The sequence below is a fragment of the Phyllopteryx taeniolatus genome, chromosome 7 (genome assembly GCF_024500385.1).
Source record: "Phyllopteryx taeniolatus isolate TA_2022b chromosome 7, UOR_Ptae_1.2, whole genome shotgun sequence".
NCBI lineage: Eukaryota > Metazoa > Chordata > Actinopteri > Syngnathiformes > Syngnathidae > Phyllopteryx > Phyllopteryx taeniolatus.
The window spans coordinates 27,556,691-27,576,017 of record NC_084508.1 but is presented as its reverse complement, the minus strand read 5'-3'; the positions used below and the strand labels follow the sequence as shown (position 1 = coordinate 27,576,017).

The 19,327-nt window shown below is 40.2% G+C and overlaps 1 protein-coding gene across 2 annotated transcripts; it reads right to left on the bottom strand.

Moving 5' to 3' along the window:
• Nucleotides 1-70: 70 nt before the first annotated feature.
• On the bottom strand, nucleotides 71-19,327 carry LOC133481325 (ankyrin repeat and MYND domain-containing protein 1-like). 2 transcript variants are annotated; one of them, XM_061780533.1, is made up of 20 exons: nucleotides 19,007-19,327; nucleotides 18,139-18,285; nucleotides 16,842-17,036; nucleotides 16,571-16,621; nucleotides 14,344-14,585; nucleotides 14,037-14,253; nucleotides 13,757-13,915; nucleotides 13,557-13,687; nucleotides 11,809-12,214; nucleotides 11,564-11,730; nucleotides 11,317-11,488; nucleotides 11,040-11,180; nucleotides 10,864-10,971; nucleotides 10,199-10,306; nucleotides 9,967-10,089; nucleotides 1,456-1,557; nucleotides 1,060-1,222; nucleotides 928-1,000; nucleotides 676-830; nucleotides 71-586 (listed from the first exon to the last, which is right to left on the bottom strand). In XM_061780533.1, exons 1-20 carry the CDS (start codon nucleotides 19,196-19,198, stop codon nucleotides 399-401), a joined length of 3,240 nt encoding a protein of 1,079 aa, XP_061636517.1. In that variant the 5' UTR covers nucleotides 19,199-19,327; the 3' UTR covers nucleotides 71-398. The 2 variants fall into 2 exon arrangements, with proteins under 2 accessions (XP_061636517.1, XP_061636518.1); XM_061780534.1 differs by lacking the exons at nucleotides 71-586; nucleotides 676-830; nucleotides 928-1,000; nucleotides 1,060-1,222; nucleotides 1,456-1,557 and adding an exon at nucleotides 7,488-7,709.

Below are 19,327 nucleotides of genomic sequence, written 5' to 3'. Positions count from 1 at the left end.
TATATATATATATATATATATATATATATATATATATATATATATATATATATATATATATGGGAGGTAGTTTGCCACAATAGAAGCCTAATTAAAATGAAAGTGTTCCTTCAAATTTCTGCAGTATCAATCCCAGTAAATTGTGTGATCTATGTTTTTCGATTCACAGTTCAGTTCACAGAACTAATGGAAGTACAGAAACATCAGCATGAATCACATTAGCTATGAGCTGGAAACTAGAATGCATAATATGATGCCTCATAAAAAATAAAATAAGAAAAAACATGAAGTTGCGTGAAAATGCAGAATCTGAACTAGGTAGTGGGTGTATTTGTAGGGATGTACAAACAAATTTATCAACTAACTTGCTGTACTTTACCAGAAAGCCACACATTCCATCAGTTGTAGCTGTAGTTTTCATTCAGGTTGACAAGTTGTTTCTTCAAGACATCTACTCCCATGATTTTGGATTTCAACTGAATATTTGAATGTCTGGAGATTTTCATGGATTTCAATACAATAGTCGGCTTTTGGGGGTCTCGTTGGGTCTGAAACATGAGTGTTCTCTGGAAACTGTCAACAGAGGCTGGATAGGGACAGATGAAATAATAATAAATCATAGTTCTGTTTTTTTAGGCTATGAGATTAATTGATAGAATGGTCTCTGATTCCCACCTGATTCCTGCAGACACTCTTCCCTGTGTCTCTCATTCCATGCTTTCAGTTTACAGGTTGTAGAGCAATAAAAAACTTTGTGGCAGCGAGTACATGCAGTTAGCTTCACAGCAGCAGAACGACCACAGTAGTAGCAGAACTTAAATGATGGTGACCTGAGAAAAGATTCAGAGTTGGAAATGATTATCTACTCTCAGTACAGATACAAATAATAACACAATATGTGAGGTTTTTTTATTTGTGTTAATGTACCTTAGTTTTACTGCTGTGGGAGTTTTAATTTCCTGGCTTGATTCGGCATCAATAGAAGAAAGGGCACTTTCACCTGTCAGGAATAACATCTTTAAACTACCACGACAACGACTTTTGTTTTCCATAACTTACAATTCAGTAAGAGGTCCTTTTCTTTCTCCAGTTCTCTCTCTCTCTGGACAGCAGTTTCTCTCAGCAGACTTCCCATCATGCTGAGTAGGTGACGGCGTGATTTTAATGTTTCTCTCTCCTCCATGTTGAGGACGTGGAAGGGTGTGTGGGCAATACGCAAGTCCTAAACAGTAGTGCAGTATTACAGTATTAGGTACAATCACACAATTCACTACAATACCAAAACAATACAATATCTTTAGCACCTGCCTATTATAAAATGTAAACCAGAATAAAATAATTATAGGGTAACACGAACATACATTCAAAAAGGGAGAGACAATTGTATTGCTAAATATTCACACACATTGATTTGTCTTAAAATGTATTTAGTCTAAGTTCATGAAGTTGTCTTACCTGGTCGAAGGAGTGATGTCCATAGTCGACCACATTTCCTATGGTATCACCAACCTGGACTGGCTTCAACATGTCAGCACCAGCCTTCTGTAACATGTCCACCTATGACAAAGACAAACAGAGGTGGGTAGAGCAGCCAAATATTGTACTCAAGTAAGAGTACTGTTACTCAAGTAAAAGTAAAAAGTCGTCCTCCAAATAATTGAGCAAAAGTAAGAAAGTAGTCAGTGAAAAAACTACAAGTAATGAGTAACTAGTGAGCAACTTATTTTTGAAATCATAGCATGAATGTCAAATAAAATGAAAATAACTCAATTAAATATGAATACGGAAATTCAGATATCGCAGAACAATATCACTTAATCTAAAACACAGAAACTTTATAAAATTAATCTTTGCAAAATAAATTAAGGCAAATTCCGCTCCAAGAAATGGTCTTATACTATATTGTTTCTACTTGTTAAACAGTACAATATTGTAGGTTCACCAGGCAGGCAGATTACAAAAACAGGAACAAGGCTGCAGTGGATATAAAAACTATACACACCCCTGTTCAAATACCACGTTTTTGTGTTTTAAAAGGAGTTTGACAAAGATAAATCATTTTCAAACTTTTTCCACCATTAATGTGAAAGAATTTGTACAACCCAAATGATTTATTTTTGCATGTTTTTGAGAAGCGAGGTGAAAATAAACAACTGAAATAAACTTGAACGTGACTGACTTGAACAAGATGCCTTCTTGGCCACGTCACCATTGCAAAAGAGATGTTCTGTTTTTAATGGTCTTTTACTTGGTTAAATAAAGTTTAAATAAAATAAAAACGGCGGCACGGTGCCGACTGGTTAGAGCGTCAGGCTCACAGTTCTGAGGACACGGGTTCAATCCCCGGCCCCGTCTGTTTGGAGTTTGCATGTTCTCCCCGTGTCTGCGTGGGTTTCCTCCGGGCACTCCGGTTTCCTCCCACATCCCAAAAACATGCATGAATTGGAGACTCTAAATTGCCCGTAGGTGTGAATGTGAGTGCGAATGGTTGTTTGTTTGTATGTGCCCTGCGATTGGCTGGCAACCAGTTTAGGGTGTACCCCGCCTCTTGCCCGATGACAGCTGGGATATGCTCCAGCACGCCCACGACCCTAGTGAGGAGAAGCGGCTCAGAAAATGGATGGCTGGATGGATAAAATAAAAACAAATCTGGTTGCACAAGGATGTACTCCCTCTTATAACTGGCATGTGGCTGTGTTCAGAAGTAACCAATCATATTCAAACTCATGTTCAATAGGAGTCCACACACACCTGCCACCATTTCAATTTTTAAGTGGAAAAAAACAACACATGCATAGGGCCTTACAGAAATATTTGTTTTATCAAATAAAATGACTGAATGAAGAAGCTGTTTGCTGACCAGACTTATTGATAAAGTGTGTGAGAGAGAGAGAGCGAGAGGGAGAGAACAGAACGTACGCCAAAAGACTGCATGTTAAAGGTGTTGTTTTTTGTAGTGTGTAATGTAAACACGAGTTGCGCACGGCTGTCACAACTCAATTTGATTGGCCCACGAAGCCTGATAGAAGACTGCGTGCGAACATGTGACTTTCTTGTGTTGTTTGATTGGTGAACTTGAGTCAAACATCACTGTAGTTACATTGGATTGGAGCAATGGCGCCCGATGCGGAAGTCGAAAATGAAAGTCTAGAAATCGATTGTATGCGCATTTACTGATTAATGAAAGTAGCGAGCAGCATGTATTGTAATGGAGTAAAAGTACCGTTTCTCCTTAACATAAATACTCTAGTTAAAGTAAAAAGTACACTTTATTAAAACTACTCGGACAAGTACAATTTATCCAAATGTTACTGTCACGATACAATGGTATCAGTTTTAACTGGACCCAGAAGCAAGCAGAGGCTGAAGAAGTTTGTGGAGAATGGTTTATTGAAAATAAATTTGGAGTTTTCCCTTTGAGGCGTAATGGCGGGTCGTCGAGACGGGGAACATGCGGGAGTTGGTGGCGTGAGCAGGTGGATGCGCTTGGCGGTGTGGTTGAAGAGGTCAGCAAGGCATGGATCAGGGAAGGAGCACTGAAGACGAGGAAAAACATGGAGATGAGAACAATGCAAACAAGGCATAGCTTACGTGCGAGTACAGAGCCAGTGTATCATGGGTGAATGTTAATACTCTGGTGTCGAATTCCCGGTTCTGGCAGGCTTAAATGCAGGCAGTGATGATGGCTTGATGGGGAACAGGTGCGCTGGTGAGTGGGTGGAGGTGACTGGGGAGAGAGAGGGAGGCAGGGGAAGGCAAGGCACAAAGCGCCACCCAAGTTCCCAAAAAGGAACAGCAGGTGACAGACTGTGACAGGACTCTCCCCGGCATCCTCCCAGGCTTCTCAGGATGCCCAGCATAGAAGTCCCTAACCAAGGAGTCATCAAAAATTAGCTTGCGAGAGATCCAGGGGCGTTCCTCTGGACCAGACGCCACCCAGTCAACAAGAAACCCCTGCCTTTGGGTCTCACGGCCAGGATGTGAGACACCGTGAAGGCAGGATGATTGTCAATAACACGGGGGGGGGGGGTTATAGCTGGAGGGCTAAGGGTACTAGTAAAGTCAGGCTTAAGCAAAGACACCTGGATGCGTTGGGTGTATTTTGAGGGAGCTTTAACTGAACAGACATGGGATTGATAATTTTTGTGATCGGAAAAGGACCAATAAATCGTGCTGTGAGTTTACGTGATTCGGTTTGGAGTAGGAGGTCACAGGAGGAAAGCCAAACCGTCTGAACCACATTGTATTCAGGCCTAGGGGAGCGATGAAGGTCTAGAAGCCATTTATTTCTTTTGGCGGATTGGGTTAAAGCAGCCGTGACGTCCTACCAAATGGCCTAGACCCTGCGCAGGTGATCTCTCACCGCGGGAACCGCCACCGTATGCTCTTGTTCCCTAAACAACGGAGCTTGGAAACCATAACAGGCCATGAACGGGGACATACCAGTGGCGGAGCTGGTGAGAGAGTTATGGGCATATTCAATCCACGGGAGGAACGTGCTCCAGGAGGTGGGATTGTTTGCGGCAACACAGCAAAGGGCCGATTCCAGGGACTGATTTGCCCGCTCCGTCTGGCCGTTGCACTGAGGATGGTATCCGGAAGACAAGCTGGCTGCTACGCCCACCGCTTTACAAAACTCCTTCCAAACTAGGGAGGAGAACTGAGGACCTCAGTCCGAGACTGTCAATGGGCATTCCGTGGAGTTTGAAGAATGATTGAGTTACCTTCAGAGGGAGGTCGGCCGGTCACGAAGTCCAAGGTGATGTGGGACCAAGGGCAACTAGGTAAGGGGCGCAGCAGACCAGCTGGGGGCAGATGGGAAGTCTTCGCTCGGGCAGACGGAGCAAGCTTGGACGAAATCCCGGGTGTCTTTTACCAGGCTGGGCCACCAGAAGTATTGAATGAATTGGATAGTGTGGGTGATAGATGAGTTTTGCACTATGGGCCCACTGAAGGACGACAGATCTTCCTGAGTCCTGTACGAACAGCCGGTCTGGATGTCCAGTCTTGGGATTCGGTTGGGTTTCTTGAGCATCCTTAATGATCTTTTCAATCTCCCAGGTGGCTGCCCCAATGAAGCAAGAGGAGGTGAGGATAGTTTCTTGTTCTGCAGTGCTTGAAGGGGGGTGAGTACATGCGTAAAAGGCAATCAGGCTTGCTGTTGCGGGTACCAGGGCAGAAGAAGAGGCTGAAGTTGAACCGACTCAAGAAGAGGGCCCAGCGAGCTTGTCGGGGGTTGAGACGCTTGGTGGAACGGAGGTATGCAAGGTTTTTGTGATCAGTCCAAATGATAAATGGAGACTCAGTCCCCTCCAGCCAACGACTCCACTCCTCCAGACCCCAGATGATAGCCAGCAGCTCACAGTTGCCAACATCATAATTTCTTTCGGCAGGGGACAGATGACAGGAGAAAAAAGGCACAGGGATGAAGTTTCTGGGAAGTGGGGTCGCGCTGCGAGAGGACAGCCCCCGCCCCAGTGTCCGAGGCGTCAACCTCCACCACGAACTGGAAGGAGGGGTCAGGGTGTCGTAGGATGGGAGCACTGGTGAACAGGGTCTTTAGCTGGTCGAAGACTTGGGATGCGGGCAGGGTCCACAGAAAGGGGAGCTGGTGGAGGGTTAGGCTGATGATTGGAGTCGCCACTCGACTGTAATTGTGGATGAAGCGGCGATAGAAATAAGCGAATCCCAGGAAGCGTTGTAGTTCTTTGCGGGTGGTGGGAGCGGGCCAGTTGACGACTGCTTGGATCTTGGCTGGGTCTGGTTTTAATTGTCCTTTGGCAATCATATAGCCCAGGAAGTGTACGTAGGAGAAGTGGAATTCACGCTTTTCTGGTTTGACATAAAGGCGATTCTCAAGGAGGCGCTGGAGGACATGACTGCGGTATTCTTCGGGGAGCGGGAGAAAGTGAAAGAAAGTATTCCAAGTGTCCGAGGGGGGTATTGAAAGCGGTTTTCCATTCATCCCCCTCTCTGATATGGATGAGATGGCATTGCGTAGGTCCAATTTCGTAAATCTCTGGGCATCACAGGGGGGCTCAAATGAAGGGTCAATGAGGGGTAGTGGGTATTTGTTTTTTACAGTGATTTCATTGAGTCCCTGGTAGTCGATTCAGGGGCGGAGAGTGGTGTCTTTTTTCTCAACGAAAAAAAAAAAGCCGGCCCCCATGGGAGAGGAAGAAGGCTGAATGAGTCCAGAAACCAGGGAGTCACAGATATAGTTTTACGTCACCTTTTTCTTAGGGCGGGAAAGGTTGACGAGACGGCTGGAAGGGAGAGGGACTCACAGCAGATTGATCACGCAGTCATAAGGGCGGGGTGGGGTAGAGAAATGGCAAGATCCTTACTGAAAACTGGGGAAAGATCATGATATTCTTCCAGCACCTGGGAGACTTCAACTGGTGTGGCAGGTGGTTGAGGTTTGCTGGAGGGTGGCATGGCAGACAGCAGACAGTGCCAATGGCTGTGTGGACTCCACCCGGTGATAGCTAGGTGGGTCCAGTCTATGGCGGGGTTGTGCTTTCTGAGCCAGCGAATTCCAAGGACTAACGGGGTGTCAGGGGAAGGGATAACAAATAATGGAATGTCCTCACGGTGGTTTCCTGAGATAAGGAATGTAAACGGAGCTGTTTGGTGGGTGACAGGGGAGATGAGTCGCCCATCCAGGGCAGTGACTTTTTTCGGTGACTGAAGTGGTTCGAGAGGGAGTTGGAGCTGACGTGCCAATCCCTCATGAATGAAATTATCATCTGCGCCGGAGTCAATGAGGGCAATAACGGGTATGTTGTGAACGGGACCAAGAATACATGCAGGAACGGTCATACGGGAGGGAGAGCTTGGGGAGGTGTTGGTTTGGCTCACCACGGCGCTCTCGGGTCATGGCGAGCCTGGTCTTTTGGTTTCAAAGCACATGTGGAGATGAAATGGCCTGATTTACTGCAATAAATACAGTCGCTGGGTGACACGGCACTGACGTTCCTGGGGTCTAATCTCGTGTTGCCGAGTTGCATGGGCTCATCTGGTGCAGTGGGGGGTGACGAGGAGGCGGTCGGAGGTTCAGAAGGTGGGCGAGGGGCTGCCGGCGCAATGCTCACGGGGGATGAAATTTTACGCGCTCTTAGCCCCTTCTCTCATGGTCTTTCCCGAAACTGGTTGCCCAAGCGGATGGATAAAGAAATAAGCTCTTCGAGAGAGGAGGGCTCGTTCTGGGTGGCAAGCTCATCTTTCTCATCATGCTGCTCTGAAAGCCCGTTTAAATAAACACCCCTTAGCGCGGTGTCATCCCACTCGCATTCACCCTCAAGAATCCTAAATTCCACCAAGTACGAAGCAACAGAACTACAGCCCTGAGGGAGCGTGAGGATGCATCAATTGGTTTCTCTGCCCTGAACGGGGTGATCAAAAACCTTTTTGAGTTCAGCGGAAAAGGAGTTGAATGACGCGAGTACCGCTGGGGAAGAGATAACGTGGATGCCCATTTTGCAGCTTTTTCACGTGGGAGGTTAGTGACGAATGCTACTTTGAATTGTTCTGTGGGGTAGCTTAACAGTTATAGATTGAATACTAGGGAGAAATTGAGGAGAAATTGACTGCATGCACCTGGGTCTCAAGTAGGGTTCGAGCGGAGGAACATGAGGCTCTTTGTACGGGAGGCGGGATGAATCGGAGGCTGCGGGCTCGGAAGGAGTACTCACGGGAGGGTGGTCGAACTGTATTTTGGAAGAAAGGAGGAAATCTTATTGCGTAAGATTGTTCAATTAGTCCATGATCTCCTGGAGAACTTTATCCTGTCTTCCTATATGGGCGCCTTGGAGGGCGAGTGCGTGTCTTAGGTCTCCGGGGTTGCTGGGTCCATGATGGCCAGAGTATTCTGTCACGATACAATGGTATCAGTTTTAACTGGACCCAGAAGCAAGCGGAGGCTGAAGACGTTTGTGGAGAATGGTTTATTGAAATGGAATTTGGAGTGGACCTTTGAGGCGTTAATGGCGGGTCGTCGAGACGGGGAACGTGCGGGAGGCGGTGGCGTGAATATATATATGAATATATATATATATATATATGAATATGAATATATATATATGAATATATATATATATATATATATGAATATATATATGAATATATATATATATATATATATGAATATATATATGAATATATATATATATATATATATGAATATATATATATATATGAATATATATATATATATATATATATATATATATATGAATATATATATATATATATATATATATATATATAGATGAATATATATATATATATATATATATTCATATGAATATATATATATATATATATATGAATATATATATTCATATATATATTCATATATATATTCACGCCATATATATGAATATATATATATATATATATATTCATATATATGGCGTGAATATATATATATATATATATATATATGAATATATATATATATATGAATATATATATATATATATATATATATATATATTCACGCCATATATATGAATATATATATATATATATATATATATGAATATATGAATATTAATATATATATATATATATATATATATATATATATATATATATATATATATATGAATATATATATGAATATATATATATATATGAATATATATATATATATGAATATATATATATATATGAATATATATATATATATTATATATATATATATATATTCATATATATATATATATTCATATATATATATATATATATTCACGCCATATATATGAATATATATAAATATATATGAATATATATATTCATATATATATATATATATATATATTCATATATATATATTTATATATTCATATATATATATATATATGAATATATGAATATATATATATGAATATATATATATATATATATATATATATATATATTCATATATATATATATATATATATATATATGAATATATATATATATATATTCATATATATATATATGAATATATATATATACATATATATTCATATATATATATACATATATATTCATATATATATATATATATATTCATATATATATATATATTCATATATATATATATTCATATATATATACATATATATATTCATATATATATACATATATATATTCATATATATATACATATATATATTCATATATATATACATATATATATATATATTCATATATATATTCATATATATATATATATATATATATATATATATATATATATATATATATATATTCACAACTGTAGCCAACTTAGAGTCTTCAATTAACCTAAAATGCATTTTCTTGGAATGTTGTAGAAAAGTCATGCAAGCACAGCAAGAAGATGCAAACTCCACACAGGAAGGCCAGCTAGAAATTTCAAAACTGAACCTCAGAATTGGGCGGCACGGTGGGCAACTGGTTAGAGCGTCAGCCTCACAGTTCTGAGGTGCGGGGTTCAATCCCCGTCCCCGCCTGTGTGGAGTTTGCATGTTCTCCCCGTGCCTGCATGGGTTTTCTCCGGGCACTCCGGTTTCCTCCCACATCCCAAAAACATGCATTAATTGGAGACTCTAAATTGCCCGTAGGCATGACTGTGAGTGCGAATGGTTGTTTGTTTCGATGTGCCCTGCGATTGGCTGGCGACCAGTTCAGGGTGTACCCCGCCTCCTGCCCGATGACAGCTGGGATAGGCTCCAGCACGCCCGCGACCCTGGTGAGGAGAAGCGGCTCAGAAAATGGATGGATGGATGGAACCTCAGAATTGTGAGGGAGACGTGACAACCACTCATCAACCAGGTCATCTGTGAATTTTTAATTTTGAGGAGGATGGATTTGGTTTGAAAGTGATTTTGTTCATGAATTTTCAGATTTGGCAGGTGTTAAAAGACTGCCACAAGCATTTCAATATCAACTGTGTATATTAGCGTATGACTGTATCTGTGTGTGGGTAAATACCAATTTTTCCCTTTTGCCATCCAAGTCGTAGCGGAAATTACTGACAACACATAAGGCATTGCCAACTCCACAACCCAAGGGAATGTTGGGATCAGCACCTCCTTTTAACAGCTCCTCCACTGCCTGCACAGGGAAATATACAGATTAATTAGTAGTTGGACTGCATGAGGATTAATAAACATTAATTCAAGTTTCAGACTGTCCATTTAAGAATGTGTCAAGGTAACGTGACCATGTCATTGCCACTTGCTATAGCCAATGAGAGAGGAGAGTGTCCACTCCAGAGGAGGTCTGTTCTGGCTCCATGGGAGAGCAATAGGGATACCACTTTACTGGCATTCTGGATTTAAAAAAAAAAAAGCAGACAAGGCAATTGAAGAGACAAAGTAATGAAAAATCACCATTCGTTGGGAGACTTTTTTAGATGTGCCAGGCTTTTCCTGCTTAACTCATTCAGTGCCAGCCCTTCCAGTTAACATTGATATTTGACTTTTAAAGCAGTCAGTGGCATTGAATGTGTTAAGGAGCAAACGTCTGTACAGAAGGCTGTCTTCAAATGAATTTGTTGGCTGACCAAGGAAGAGCCCTTGAAATTGGTAGGTAGGCAAACCCACTAATCTTAAAAGCCTTATACATGATACGATGCTACTCTAAATACAGCGTATACCTGGAGATGCCTAGCATCAGTCTGCAGTGCAGAAAATAGCTGTTCCTTGGTCATGAAATAAATTAAATTACAACAAACATTTGGATTAATCACTCACATTATATGACTACTATTTAACAACACAAACATTATTTTCTCAGCAGTGGTATGTGCAACCAACTGAATGGAGCCCTGCATGTTCGTGTGCATCTTTGGTCATTCTGTGACATGGTTGTACTGTTAGTACTCACACAGTGATCAGTTTTTCTCTGGCAGGCCGTGTGCAGAGCAATTTGACCTCCTTCTTCAGGACATGAACTCTCACTGGTGCCGCATGATTTTCTTGTCATCATGGACAGCTGCAAAACAGTCAGACATGATTAATTATTATTCTACCAATTTAACCAGACCAGATGAACATAAACACCTTATCCGGTTCATAGATTTCATCCAAGTCGCATGCCCGTGCGTCTGGGTCAGATAAAGCATGTAGCAGCAGTTCTGTGATTTTGGGACCTTCTGGGCCTGGCAGTGCAGCAGCCACATGTAGAGGATAAATGCCTTTCCTCTACAACACAGTGAAAATGTTAGCTGGCTACATGAGCTGTGGAACGTGGAATGTGCAAGACAAAAAAAAGGAGACATTAGTTGGTGACAACCGCTACCATTTGCAATAAAACGTCTCAGTAATCATGATTTGGTACCTCAGGTGAGAGACAAATATCTGTTCGAGCTCCACACAGAAGAAGTTTCCTGACAGTCTCAGTATCGGCTGCCATAATGGCCAAAAAGAGGACAGGTAACGGGACTCTCGATATGTTGGGGTCAGCTCCACGGTCCAAAAGCAGCTTCAGGGTGCCCAAACGAACACGGTGCCTGGTCACAAAAACACACACAAATATATGTTTATACATACAGCAAGGGAAAAAGTAAGAGTTTAATCAAACGTACTGAAATTTCATGGCAGCCATTCTGCGCACAGTCTCCTGAGTATACAAATACTGGGGCAACCCAGTGTGGCTCAGCGCTTCAGCTGCACCCTGTAGAATTTCCTCTGAGACATGCATGCTGTAGCTGTACACGGATTGGGCTGGGGTCAGGTTTTTGTTACAGTCCTGCTGAACAGACATGAGGAAAAACTTAAAATACCAAACAGATATCAAATTGAGGAAATAACAGATCTCAGGGCTGTGCACCTTAATACTTCGGGATGAATATTCTTTCCACTTCACATGGCCCAGTAAAATGTGGCCGTCCTTCACCTGAACGGCGCGCTCTGAAAGGTGTACCTTCTCCTCCTGATTCATTTTGTCTTCCTTGTCCCTCCATTCACCCTCAGTCAAAATTCTCAATTTTATTTGTCCACCGTCCTCACCCAATTCTGCATATTCATTTCTGGTTCTAACTTGCCCCTCTCCACTATTTGCTACACGATGTGTCCCTTTCCACTTTCTCTCCTGGTCAATTTCAACATTGTCTTCTCTGGCCCTGTCCTGTAATTCCTGATATTGTGCAGGGGTCTCAAGTTCATTCAGAACATTGGAAAATTCACTGCAACTGCTCCGATGAAAGATGATGCCTCCTGATAATTCCTCTTCTGTCCTGTGAAAAACAGCATGAAACAAATAGAAGAACAATGTGTACATATTGAAACGAATTGACCTGTTTGTTTTAGAGACACACACACTGACTTTACAATAACTAGTCAGCAGATGGATTTCCATCCATCCATCCATTTTCTGTACCGCTTATCCTCAGTAGGGTCGCAGCCGGAGCCTATCCTGAGCCTATCCCAGCTATCTTTGGGCGAGAGGTGGGGTACACCCTCAACTGGTCGCCAGCCAATCGCAGGGTACATAGAAACAAACAACCGTTCGCATCCACATTCGCACCTATGGGCAAGTTAGAGTCTTCAATCAACCTACCATGCATGTTTTTTGGGATGTGGGAGGAAACCGGAGTACCCGGAGAAAACCCACGCAGGCATGTGGAGAACATGCAAACTCCACACAGGTGGGGCAGGGATATTAAACCCGATCATCAGAACTGTGAGGCAGATGTGCTAACCAGCCGACACAGATGGATTTCACTTCCCAAAAACAATAGATATAAAAGTAATGATTTAAAAGAGAATATGACTTCCTTACAGAATATAATACTGTAGGTTCTTTTTGCAAAAACAAAACTAACCCTCTCTATCTAGTATTTCAGTAAAATCTACACCACCACTCCTTCAATGCTCAAACACTTCATGCTTGAATTGAATAATTTACAGGTGAAACTTGCCCGTAGGTGTGTATGTGAGTTCGAAGGGTTGTTTGTTTATAATCTCCCCAGCGACTGGCGACCAGTTCGGGGTGTACCCCGCCTCTCTCCCAGAGTCAGCTGGGATAGGCTCCAGCTAGCCCGTGACCTTAGTGAGGATCAGCTGTACGGAAAATGAATGAATGAATTAATTATATACACACATATATATATAATATATATATACACACATATATATTATATATATATATGTGTATATATATATATATATATATATATATATATATATATATATATATATATATATATTATATATATATATGTGTGTATATAATTAATTAATATAATATTATTATATAATATATACACACACATAATAATAATATAATATATATATATAATATATATATATTATATATATATATATATATATGTGTGTATATAATTAATATAATATTATTATTATATAATATATGCACACACATTATATATATATATAATATTAATTATATATATATATATATATATATATACAAATATTATATATATATATATATATATAAATATATATACATATAAATATATATATATATTATATATTATATATATATATATATATATTATATATATAAATATATTATATATATGTAAGGTCAGAACTGTAGAGGTCTATGCCTACTGATCAGAGAGAAGATCCCAGTTGGTCTGAACTGTATCACTTGTCTGCGGTCTGTTGTTTTGGCTGGATGAGTCTGTTGTGAAGTCCTGTGGGCTTGTCTGTGGTTGTTTCTGATTCAATGACATCAAACCCTGATGAGACATACAGTATATCAATTATAGACTGAGTTGCAACATTTAGAAAAGCTGAATGAATTGTACCTGTGTTTGGGCTGCAAGTCCAGGAAGCAAGTATAAAGACTGAAAAGGATAGTAGAGGAAGTGACACACAGACAAGGCTGACAAGCCCTCGCAATTCATCTTGTCAATATCAGCACCCATGTCTAACAATAGCTGGATTAAATCATCATGACAGTTTACCTGTAGACAGAAAAAAAATGACAAAACACTCCATCAGCACAATTTAAAATCTGTAAATAAGCAGATAATTGGAATAGAAGAGAGATAAGCAAAATAAACAAGAAATAGAGGTTGATTTTACCGCAGCAGCAATCAATGCAGTGTGACCCTGAGAATCTGCTACATCTGGGTGAATAAGGTCATCAAGGAGAATCTTTATTACAGCCTGTTGTTCTCCTCTGGAAGCCTGCTGGATCAGCAGTTCTGATGTGACTTCCAAAGATCCTTTAGGACCAAAATGATCCCTTTTTAATGAAATAACTTCTGCTACATCCCAGTCCAATGTTTCAGATTGTCGTCTGAGGGACACATAAATACATAAATTGCAACATATATTCCACTTTTCTTTTTGTACATAGAGTATTTTGTGAGAACGAGTTGCATATAACCTGTGTTTTTGAATGTGAGCCAGCATTTTGGCTGATAATGGCACAGTGGAGAGTGGTTCTCTTTTGTAGCCTTCATACTGGTGAGAATCAGGTTCCCACAGATGGCCAAAAAAATGGTGGTCGAACTCTGTTCTAACATGCGGGGGCAACGGTAGGTGGTCACCATCGGTGCAATAATTCTCAATGCCGTAGGGGAGTATAGTATTGTCATCATACAACAGCAAACCGTCGTCGTTCTCTGTCTAAAGGAGTAGAAACAATTGAAGTGAGTTCAATGGGAAAAGTTCATGCTGAACTTAAACTACAGTATTAATCAATTGTACTTTAAAACAGCTTGAGGGGGAATCATCATGTGCAATAAAATCAAAGTAATTTATTTTATTTTTATATATTCATGTGACACTTGCTAGTATTGAGAACAGCATTTCTCACATTGCAGTCCTTGATCACCAACTTGTTACTGTCTAGTAGTGCTTGTCCGACAGTTAAGACACTCTAAAATTAACAGATAATATTTCTGTAGTATTTCTGTAATAGCTCTGTAGTGAGCGGCACGGTGGGCGACTGGTTAGAATGTCTGCCTCACAGTTCTGAGGACCCGGGTTCAATCCCCGGCCCCGCCTGTGTGGAGTTTGCATGTTCTCCACGTGCCTGCGTGGGTTTTCTCCGGGCACTCCGGTTTCCTCCCACATCCCAAAAACATGCATGGTAGGTTAAATGGCAACTCTAAATTGCCCATAGGTGTGAATGTGAGTGCGGATGGTTGTTTGTTTGTATGTGCCCTGCAATTGGCTGGCAACCAGTTCAGGGGTGTACCCCGCCTCCTGCCCGAAGATAGCTGGGATAGGCTCTCTAGCACTCCCGCCACCCGTGTGAGGATAAGCGGCACAGAAAATGGAATGGTGGATGGATGGATTCATGGATTTCTGTAGTGTCCTGGCTGTCGCTAGCTCAATTACATCAAGAAATATTTGTACAGTGAGTTGTTGTTTTTTTCAATTTCGAAACTATATTTGAATGTGCAGTCTTCCAGCTTTTATTTTAGAGGTTCATAAAAAGTTACCATTTAGATTTAGGAATAACAGTATGCACAGCCATTTTATGCAGATTACATTCATTTTCAGGGGCCACTAGTATTTGTACATTTGGCATTATTGTAAATAAAACCCTAACTTGCCTAAAGTATTTTTTTTTCTTTCTCCATTGTACACAGGCAAAATCATAAAATAACCTTCAGGGTCCAAATACTTTTTGATGTAGCTGTATGTAAAAATGTACAGTTACACTCTTTATCCATGTTCATATTCATTTTCTTATTAATGTTAGTTATATGTTGAAAACAACTAAATTAATTACTAACCACATTAGTTATAAATTAAAATTAGTATGCAATACACAGGATTGTGTGGAATGTCAAGAAAATATGTTAACCAATAAGCCACTAAGCATTCTCTTCTTCAGCTGTTAAATAGTAAATACGTTGTCCAATATCAAATACCTAACTAATTTAATCTTGGTCAGTGGCCACAAAGTAAATTATACGTTAACTGTAGATCCCGTGAGCAAACATAACAAATATACCCCACTATTGATACAATTTTGTTACAGAATTATTATTCCAGTTAGAGAAGGGCAGAATAATAACCCTGGTGTTTTGAGGAAACTGAGACAACATTGAGTGCACTGCTTGGCTGCAACCAGCAGTGGCACTGTTGATTCAGGCTCAACAAGTTTGTGGCCTGAAGAAGAACAAAATGGAGTTACATCCTTGGAGTTCTGAACATTTAGAAAATTACTTTTTACATTTGTTGGTCTAACTGTCTCTAAATTGTGTTCATGTTGTCATGCCGTATTTCTCAACAAGAACCAGTAACAATATATACTTGGTGAGGATAAGCAGTACAGAAGACGGATGGATGGTTGGGCAACAACCGACTGTCCGTCTGCTGCTCTATTTTTTTCTTTTGTTACAAGGAATTTAATGTTAAAGTGTTAAAAAAAACAATGCAAGGTTATTCTTGAAGTAGGGATTTATTCAAAATAATAATAATTTCCTTACCATTTTCTACCATCAACCATTTTGTTTTAAAAATAAAATGACTTAAACTAAGCAATTAAGACCAGAAAATTAGTCCTATTAACAATTAATTAATCATTAATTTCCCCCATTGTCAATCAAGGAAATTTACCCAAATGCCCATCTCTAATCACAATTGATCATATTTACCTCAGATTCTGTTCTGTCTTTCATCTGAAGTCCATTAGAGCACAATGCAGCCTAGTAAAAAGACAAAAAATGTTGTTCATATTCATATTACAAATTGATATAAGATCATGTAGATTCAACATATTTTCAAATGTGAAAGGTCTGCAATGATTCAAATTTTTGTTGAACAGTGTTTTGCAAGCAATTTTGATACACAACACTAGAGTATTATACAGTACATTGCAATGTTTTTTTTACTTTAGTCAATAATTATTATGGGTAATTACTTTACCTGACTCTGAGACTGTGAGGTGGTAGTTTGCTCCAAGTAGGCAGCATATTCCTTAAGGTTTTTCAGGCTGAAGCTATCTTCTACAGATTTACACATTTGTATCAGATGCTTCCCGTGCCATAGACCGACATCCTGCCATCCTGTTGGCTCACTAAGCACACCTGGACCAAACCTTTGGTCAGCATGGTACAAACCCTGAACAGGAAAGGAGGATCTTGTTGGTATTCAGCACTATCTGTAAAGTCACCAGATCTGGCAAAAGTATGCACACTCTGTACTTAAGCAGAGGTATAGCTGTCGAAAAACAGACTCCAGTAAAAGTAAAATGATTCAACTCCTTTACTTAAATAAGTTTTTTTTTTTTTTTAAGTACAGACTTTTGCTTAAAGGCTAAAAGTAAAAAAAAAGATTTTTATTATCATTATGGTGCACGTTTTGATAACTTTCATACTGCTTGTACTGAGAAGAAAATATGGTCGCTACAAGCTAGCATTGACTCAGTCTTTCATGCCATTGAAACGTGTTCCCATACCATCCATCCATCCATTTTCTGAGCCGCTTCTCCTCACTAGGGTCGCGGGCGTGCCGGAGCCTATCCCAGCTATCACCGGGCAGGAGGCGGGGTACACCCTGAACTGGTTGCCAGCCAATCGCGGGGCACATACAAACAAACAACCATTCGCACTCACATTCACACCTACGGGCAATTTAGAGTCTCCAATTCATGCATGTTTTTGGGAGGAAATCGGAGTGCCCGGAGAAAACCCACGCAGGCACGGGGAGAACATGCAAACGCCACACAGTGGGGGCCGGGGATTGAACCCCGGTCCTCAGAACTGTGAGGCTGACGCTCTAACCAGTCGCCCACCGTGCCACCTGTTCCCATACCTTCTAACTAATTGGCTTCTGACTAATAAAAAAATGCTTATGTAGGTAATGATAACGACAGAATATATTTTACCGCTATGTGTGTGTGAGTGTTTTTAGATTAGATTAGTTTGTGGTTTTTAGGCTGGCAAAAAACAACACTTTCACCAAGAATCATTCTTATCGCTGACAACATCAAACAAGTTTCTTAAATTAGGAAATGGATGGGCAATATCCAATCAAATTCTCAAACATTGTTGACTTTATCTCCCTCTATTTAATTTACAGTAGTTTTCATTCGTCATGTTGTAATCCATAGGGATTGAAAAAAAAAATACCAAGCCTATTTTGACAAAGTAAGGAGTAGAAAGTACAGATATGAAGTATTTTGTTACTTCCCACCACTAAAAGTTAATTCCATTGAGGTTACCTTAAATGTGGCTCCATCAGGAAAAATATGTTGTCCATATCCTTCTCTCCAGTTAAGGTAGAATTTACCAATGAATTTGTTTCCTGTGGGCCAACAGTACATTCCGTCACCATGCCTGTAGTCTTTGTAGAAAGAGCCTTCATAGAACTGCACACAGCAAAAATTGTGGAGGATGTTACTAGTCAACTCAACACAATTCCACAATAGACACAACTGCACACAGTCGAATGAGATACAAACACTGTAAGCATTATATCCCTCGACAAACATAATGACCGCATGTTAGTGACACTATCAAAGAAGTGCAGTATTTTGGTTACCCTGGTCATTAAGAGGTGCAAACAGTTAAGATGCTGCACCTATGCACACTATAACTACAACAAATATACAATAAAACCTTTTGACATCTATGAAACCACTAGTCCATTAGATCACATTAACCAGGTGTATCAAACAAAGTTTTCAGACGCCCTTAAAGTTTTCAGGCCCCCTTAAATATTTCACTCTTTGTTATATTGCAGCCATTTGTTAAAATCATTTAAGTATTTTCTTTCCCTCATTAATGTACACACAGCACCCCATATTGACAGTCTGTCTGAATACTTATGGGTGTGTGATATTTCAGTTTTTCTTTTTTAATAAATCTGCAAAAATTTCAATAATGCCGTTTTTTTCTGTCAAAATGGGTTGCTGTGTGTACATTAATGTGGGAAAAAATGAACTTAAATGATTTTAGCAAATGTATGTGTGTGTGTGTGTGTGTGTGTGTGTTCTGAATGAACAAACTAATGAGAAACCTGAACATTTCCAGACTGCTAGTAAACCACAAGTCGACTCGTTTCATGTAGCTCCCGCCATTACACATTACCTCTCCACTTTTCCAGGTGTACCTTCCCTTGCCGTGTTTGAGGCCATTGACAAAGTCGCCTTCATATTTGGAGCCGTCGAGAAACTCCTGGACACCGAATCCCTGTCGTCCATCCTGGTCGACCTCTCTGCTCGGAGTCTCTGCCCGCCGCTCCTCTGCCCCTTGACCCTTGCCCGCAGTTCGGCTTAACATTTTTCACCGGAGTATTTTTTTTTTTAGTCAGAAAACTCCGCCGGAAACCACACGAGTAAAATGATAGCTAATAAATATTAATTGTATTCGTTTTTAAAATGTTTGTTTGCTCTCTGAAAGTTTTTTCGC

Excerpts from the sequence above, each read along its gene's own strand:
- LOC133481325 (XM_061780533.1), bottom strand. The coding sequence starts at position 19,198 with ATGTTAAGCCGAACTGCGGGCAAGGGTCAAGGGGCAGAGGAGCGGCGG. Across the intron at positions 17,037-18,138 it reads CTGATGGAGCCACATTTAAG|GGTTTGTACCATGCTGACCA; the intron begins GTAACCTCAATG and ends TTTCCTGTTCAG. Across the intron at positions 10,307-10,863 it reads AGAGAAAAACTGATCACTGT|AATGCCAGTAAAGTGGTATC; the intron begins GTGAGTACTAAC and ends TTTTAAATCCAG.